At 33.5% G+C, this 7,578-nt stretch overlaps 2 protein-coding genes across 2 annotated transcripts in view; one reads left to right on the plus strand and one right to left on the minus strand.

The window, feature by feature from the left end:
* HELRODRAFT_176610 (hypothetical protein) overlaps window positions 1–3,381 on the plus strand; it is a gene marked incomplete at both ends in the record, with an annotated part of 5,728 nt that extends 2,347 nt beyond the window's left edge. Inside the window, 8 exons of the mRNA XM_009023942.1 lie at window positions 415–499; window positions 699–829; window positions 1,103–1,252; window positions 1,396–1,561; window positions 1,649–1,739; window positions 1,846–1,956; window positions 2,027–2,100; window positions 3,311–3,381. Of these exons, the coding sequence (XP_009022190.1) occupies window positions 415–499; window positions 699–829; window positions 1,103–1,252; window positions 1,396–1,561; window positions 1,649–1,739; window positions 1,846–1,956; window positions 2,027–2,100; window positions 3,311–3,381 (879 nt within the window). The remainder of the gene's footprint in view (window positions 1–414; window positions 500–698; window positions 830–1,102; window positions 1,253–1,395; window positions 1,562–1,648; window positions 1,740–1,845; window positions 1,957–2,026; window positions 2,101–3,310) is intronic.
* Window positions 3,382–4,133: 752 nt separating this feature from the next.
* Window positions 4,134–6,491, minus strand: HELRODRAFT_83905 (hypothetical protein; the record flags this gene model as incomplete). The annotated part of the gene is made up of 7 exons (XM_009023786.1): window positions 4,134–4,314; window positions 4,647–4,725; window positions 5,035–5,205; window positions 5,384–5,428; window positions 5,691–5,838; window positions 6,061–6,178; window positions 6,451–6,491. 7 exons carry the CDS (start codon window positions 6,489–6,491, stop codon window positions 4,134–4,136), a joined length of 783 nt encoding a protein of 260 aa, XP_009022034.1.
* Between the last annotated feature and the right edge of the window lie 1,087 nt (window positions 6,492–7,578).

The following is a 7,578-nucleotide window of genomic DNA, read 5'->3' on the forward strand; positions in this document are numbered from 1 at the left end:
GACAACATCATCAACAACAACAACAACAACGAAAAGAACATCAGCAACAACCACATCCAATCAATCAATTATACAATGTTAATGTTGCCTTATATTTCATTTATACGCTATTAGATACATTTTTAATCAGCCGAAGCGGGCTTCTATCTAGTCGTTCATCATCATCATCACCGCGTCCTCTTCATCATTATCATCACCACAAACGAATGAATGAGTGAACGAACGAATGAAGGATTATTCCTTCATTCGTTCGTTCACAATGAATGAATGAATGAATAGCATTGCCGTGAATTCAAATTAATATTGGGATTAAGATTTATCCGCCGAGTGTTTAATCATCACCATCACCACCACCGTCATCATCATCACCACCATCATCATCATCGCCATCATCATCGTCACCATCATCATCAGGAACTCCACTTCCACCGCTCAACAAACACAACCGAAGATGCATCGATCTCTGTTATTATCCTATGTTTTTACTTAATTCATAGACGTACGATTCATTTTTCGAACATTTTTTTTTCATTTTTCTTACCGGATAAGTGGTTTTTTTTAGCCCTCTGGTTTTGTGAAATAAATAAATAAAAATAAATAAAACAAGAGCAGTAGGTTGTAGGAAACAAATTCGTTACTATAATTACACACGCACATACACGCACTCACACAAACACATACACAAACACACACAACAGAGGATTTTGATGATGCCATAGCAATAGATATTACAAAATCTTTACAACGTGTCGGCAAGTACCTCATCCAGCATAAATTCTTTGAAAGGGATCAAAGAGTCACCCATTATGAACTTGTTCATATGGAGCCAGTAAGTTTTGGCCGGTAGGAATGGATTTTTTAGAGGCGTTTGAAGGGGTAGAGAAGGTTTTTGCTGGTTAAAATTGATTTTGGGAATGTAGTAATGTTTTTTCGGGCTGGTTTTATTGTTGTTAGTTTATTTGATGCTTCAAAGCAGATCTCCGATTTCATTTCTTTCGAGTTCTTCGTCATTAATTTATTCATACGTTCATTTAATCATTCATTCTTTTAATAATTTTTCATTTTTCAAACTCCCTCACAAAAAAAATCCTTTCCAACGCAGTACTTCATGACGTCATTTCCGAAAATCCCACTGAGGCGAGTCCCGGCGGCGGTGCAGAACGAATGTAGGCGGGGCTTCGTTCCCTGTTTGAAGAGAATCGACTTCCTTATCAATAAGAAGTTTCCAAGGAAACAATTGTTTCAGATCCGGGTTCGTTCGCAATTTTCTAATTTCATTTGGTGCTCGGTTGCTTGCATTCCAACTCGGCCACTTAAACATCACCACTGACTTCACCAAGGCCACCATCATCTTCCTTTTTTTCTTCATCACCACCGCCACCACCACCACCACAGACGGCAGCTTCTTACTACATGTGCTGGTACACGATGATGTCAGAGCCACTGCTGGAAAGGTTCTACAAGACCTGCCATATCCCTTACAACTGGACAGAGCTGGCCGAGGATTACAGAGGCTATGATAAGAGGCTCTTCGACTGTGCCCTCCACAGTTTTTGCCCCGGTCGGTCAACACTAACATCATCACTAACATCATCATCACTAACATCATCATCATCACGAACATCACCATCATCATCATCATCATCAGATCCGTGTTGCGGTCATCTGAACCGAACGTCATCTCGAAATCGAATTTTCAGGCCGACGATGTTGAGACCGTACGTCAGAGGAACTGCCCAGTTGGTTTTGATGATGATGGCCGTGGTGATGATAATGATGATTGTTGTTGTTGGCGGTGCTGATGATCGTCGCCATCACCGCAACCAATCGTAATCAACACCTCAGGTTTGCCAAGGATTGCACGGAGCTCCCCGACTTCCCCTGCGGTTTCGCGGCCGGCGGGTGCAAGCTTGACCCCAAAAAAAACAGAAGTTTCCTTGACCTAATTAATAATAGGTAGGTCAAGTCTGATTATTATTTATTATCATTTCTATTATTATTATTATTGTTATGATTATTATTAAAGATTTAATACAACCTGCTCGTGTCTCTATTACAAGAGTGGCTATGTCTTCGATGAAGTTTTTCGCCTTTGTGTTGGTTTGTTATTATTCATTCATTTATTTGTTTGTTCGTTCATTCATTTATTCATTCAAACAATTATTTAATCAACTTACCAACCCATCAATCAATCGCTCGATCAATTATACATACTTACGTTCAATCAATTATTGATCATTCATTCATTTAATCATTCATTCATTCATTCAATCAACTAGGCAGTGAATCAAGTAATCATTAATAGGTTAATTAATTTATAATCGATCAATGAATGAATCAATCAGTCAATCAATCATCCATCCAACCAATCAACTAACCAACCAACCAATCAACTAACCAACCAACCAATGAAGATTACAACGAATGCAAATTCAACAACTACCTCTGCGAGAAGAATTCCATATGTAGAAACTTGGAGGGGAACTATTACTGCACATGTTCGCTTGGACATAAGTTAGTTGATTGGTTGATTGATTGATTGATCCAGTATAATATGCATTAGTGAAAGAATGGACAAATGAGTGAATGATTGAATGGATGAAAAATGAATTACACATCTACGTAAAACTAAAAGTACACGCCTAATGCACAAAACAAGAAAAGAAAACAATGACACACACACACACACACAGGTACACACGCACATACACACACACACGTACACACCAGATTCAACTACACACGTCAGGTCTGTGTGAAGGACCCGGACTTCGAGTTCACTGATGTCTTAAACGACGCCGGCAGCTTTGTAGTTCAAAAAGAATCGAAAAATTTTTTCAGCGACTTATTCAGTTAGCAGCTCCTGTTGTATCCATCCAACACACTCCATCTCTCTCTCTCTTTCATTTCTCTATCTCTCTCTTTTAACTTTTTATCTCCATCTCTCGTTCTCCTCTTTCATTTACATTCCTTCTTTCACGATTTTCTTTTCGTCCCTATTCGTTCTCTACTTTCTCCATTTATATATATATATATATATATATATTCATCTCTCTCTTTCTCCCTCTCTTAGTATGCCTTCCTCTCTCTCTTTCCCTCTCTCGCTCTCTATCTTCCATCATCATTATTATAACCGTCTGCTGCTACAATGGGCACCAGTTTGAACGCAAAAACTCGCCAGTCACAAACATGATGAAAAAACTACCTCTAAAATATTTTACAAGTCCCACCTTCACCATAACCTCCACCATCATCATCATCATAAGTACCATCATCATCATAAGCACCATCATCATCGTCATCTTAACAGTTGTCATATTCGCGAAATGGCTTTGGAAGTTGATATGGAACTCCATACCGAAGGGTAGAAGACTACAATGATGATGATAATAATAATAATGTTAATAATAATAATAATAATGTTAATAATAATAAAAACGAAAAGATGATGATGAAATTGAAACTATAAAAATATGGCGATGTTGATGGCAAACATGATTTAGGATGATCAGAAGAATGATGATGATGATGGTGACAGCATGGAGAACATGATGATGAGGACAACGATTAGAACAGATGATGGCAGTGACGACGGTTAAGACGGATGAAAAAATAACCTTTACACAATTTTATTCCTTCTAATTCTTCAAGTTGTGGAATTTTATTGTGGAATAAAATAAACAAATAAAACGAATCAATGGCTATCTATCTCAACTATAATAATAACAATTATTATTATTATTATAAATATACAATTTATTAATTTAATTGTAACAAGAATAAGAGCAATAATAACAATAACAATAGTTATATAATTAAATAAACCAACTGACAAAATGTCAATTAATATAACAAACATACACACACACACGCATACAAATATATGCACACACACACATACAAATGTATGCACACACACAAACAAATGTATACACACACACACAAACAAATATTCGCAGGTACATACGTCATCCCTAACTGGACCCCTTCCTCTAACTCTTCTCTCACTAATCAACTGAAACCCGCCCATTACTGGTGAAAAAAACGGGAATGTACCAACCAATCTAACGAATTCGCGACTCCACCCATCACTGCCACTACAAAATAGGGATGTACCAGGTTTTTTTTGTGAATTAATTGCCGAAGAGTAAGTCTTCGTCATCGTCGTGTAGCATGTCCATAACATTAGAGCTATTGTCGTCATTAACTCCACTTTTACCTGCCCATTCATTCAACTGCTTGCCATTGGAGTTGGATGAATTTTTTTCTTGCTCTGCTCTGATCTGTGCCTTCTTTCTCTGTATTTTCTTCATTCTATCATTCGGTTTGGCGGTGGTGGTGGTTATGATGTGATTAGGATTCACTATAAGATCGCTCGTTCATTCATTCATTCATTCGTTCGTTCGTTCGTTCATTCATTCAAACACCAATTAATACAATACAAGCTATTCTATTATTCGTCAGTCAACTGATCCGTCTATCATCCATTTATTTATTTTTTTTTATCCATCTTCTTTCATTCATTCATCTATCCATTCATTCATCTATTCATTCATTCATCTATCCAATCATTCATCTAGCTATCCATTTATTTATTCATTCCTTCATTCAATCACCCGTACAACAATCCATAAAATGGATGAAACCTATAAAATTCTTCTCTCTCCCTCTCATCCAACTCTGTGGTGATGTAATCCAGTGTCAGCTCAATGCGTGGAATGATCACTGCAATGTGATTGGTCGGTAGAAGAAGCTTATTGTGATTCATTTCAATTTGATAGGTTGTTGAGAGAGGCATATGGTAGCTAATTTAAATATGGTTGGCTGGTTAAGAGTGTTTATTACGATATGATTGGCTGATAGGAAGAACTCTCCATAAATAACCTAATCTTGATTGGTTGTTGAATTGTTAGGTGGAAGCTATTATAAAATTTAATTTGAGTTTGAATGGCTATTTGGTGGAGCTTATCAAATGAAAATAGAGTTAGATTGGTTGGGGTATAAGTATATAGTTTAAAACAACAGCAGCAATACCATGCTCAATAGCATTGACTCTTCTGTTCGTTGTCTTGATGGCCTCATCAAGGACGATGAACGAAGTCTGTAGGGAAGCCAGGTCAACTAGCAACTCAATGGCTTTTGAGTAATTTTTCTTCAACCGATCTGTCTGCTGGCCCCCTCTGCCTAATCCTAACAGGACATTCGCTGTTAGGTAGGTGGGTGGGGATTGACAAGGATGATTGATTGGTTGGTTGTTTGATTCGTTATTGGATTAATATTAATTAAAATTAAGAAATTAAAATTAATGATTTCATTCATACATTAATCTATCATTCATTCGTTCGTTCATTCATTCATCAATCTGTCCATCTATCCAACTAACAATCAGGTCCATCTTGATCACATTCAAATGTGGGCAACATAACCCCTGAAACAATTTTGAATAAAAATGAAATAATTTGAAAATCAAAAATCAAAAAAGTAAAACTAAAACTAAAAATTAATTTATTTTATTATAAAATAAATTAATGAGGTAAAAACTAATTAATTAATTAAAAAATAATGGAGTAATTAAGTAGTAATTGATTAAAATTGATCAACTATTCACATTATACTGACAAAATGGAGTAATTTTTAAATAAAAAAAATGTACTGAAATGTTATATTTGAAAAAAAGGCCAAAAGCTGACCTGCAACATTATCTTTTTTCGATCTAACTTTGACCTTTGCCCTGCCAACATTTTGAAGGACAAGGTGATTAAACTCACCCATGGCAAATTTTGCCTCGGCCAATGAAAATGCAGCTTCCTTCATGACTTCGCCCATCATTATTTTCGTCTTTGGAATTGAAAACAAACAAAAGATAAATATTTTTAGTCAGTTGTTTGGTTAGTAGATAGACCAATTAGAGTAGTAGGAATTGATTAAATATGAAAAAGATTTCAGGAGTTGAATACTAAAAAAATAGCAGAAGATAATTAGAAAATAATAAAAAATTATTAATTTTAATAAATAAATAAATATACAAAAATGACACTTATTTAAGAAAATGAAACCAACATCAATGATTTTCTTAAGAATCTGTCTAAATCTGTGGGTGAGGGCATCAGATTTTTTCTTTAGCAGACTATGCCCCTTCTGGGCCCCCTTTAAACGGGTCTTCATGTTCGTCATGGCCCTAAATAAATTAGGATTAGTTAGATTTCAGTTAGTTCTACAAGTACTTTTTAATTAAAAAAGATAAGTTAATTAAAATTATTAAATTAACAAATAAAATAATAGATCAAGATTTTAAAAATTGTATTTAATAGTAATCTAATTGGATGGCGACCACATATAAAAAACGTACAAACAAATAGCTATTAAATTTACTAATTTTAAAATTTGACATTTAATTAAAATTTAAATGGCAGAAAATAAATTTAAAAACAATTTTTTTTAAAACCTAACATTCGCGATGGAAAAACATTGATCCTATCCTTCCCGGACATGGCAAAATTGACTTTGCGATTAAAATAAATAAAAAAATGAATAAACTTATTAAATTCAAGAAAAAAAAAGTCCGGACTTTACAACTGAACAAATTAGTGAAATAAAACAAAAATTCGGTTCAGATCGGTTTTGACTAGTTAAATTACCAATTATCATATGGCTTACCAAAAAAACTAAATATAATACACAATTTATTTTATGAACATTGTATTTGAATACAAAGTAGTGGTTTTTTGATTATTTTCATAACAAAAACTCTTTATTTCTAACATAAATAGTATTAAATATTGTTTATTATATCTAAAAATTAAGATAAATAAGTTTTTTTAGCTAAATTCTTCTATTTCATTGCAAATATACCACATAATTGTAGATACGGTGTATACGGTGTACAACTTAATAAATACACCAAAATACAATGTAAATACACGCTCGCTTATGTACATTAAAAATTGTAAACATATATACGTATACAATAATATTTACATATATTTTTATTTATTTCAATATATTATATAAAAATCATCTTTTATGTTGAACTTATTAAATTTTGCTTCAGTTTTTGTCATTTGTGTCCAGAGTTAGTTCTAGTTAATTAAGTTTTTAAATCGATTTCAATTAAAATATTAAATTAACTTGTTAACAGTTAGTTGATAATTTTAATTATTATACAATAAATTTTGATAAGGTATTGATAATTTTATTTATTTTTCTATTAATTCATTTGTTTCTCACTGCAGTTGTCACAAAATCAACGAGAGGAAGGTCATTCTTGGACGGTAATTTGCCTGATTTTGACATAAAACAAGTAAAGATTTTTAGTGTAATTCGTGGTATTAGTATTAGAAGTAGTAGCAGTAGTATTAGAAATTAATTCTTAAAAATATCAACCACAAATACAAGCTACAAGTATTCACCCTGGCAAACATCTCATGACGAAATGTGCGACAAATTTCTAAATAGTTGTACTCATTATATTTTTGTTTCTGCACTTCTGGTATCCTGACAACAATTTCATTCTTAATAAACATTTTTCATAAAAAAATAAACTCATTTTTATCTACCAAAAGCGTTTTAACAGCAAAA

The sequence above is a fragment of the Helobdella robusta genome, assembly GCF_000326865.2.
Source record: "Helobdella robusta unplaced genomic scaffold HELROscaffold_38, whole genome shotgun sequence".
Taxonomy (NCBI): Eukaryota; Metazoa; Annelida; class Clitellata; order Rhynchobdellida; family Glossiphoniidae; genus Helobdella; species Helobdella robusta.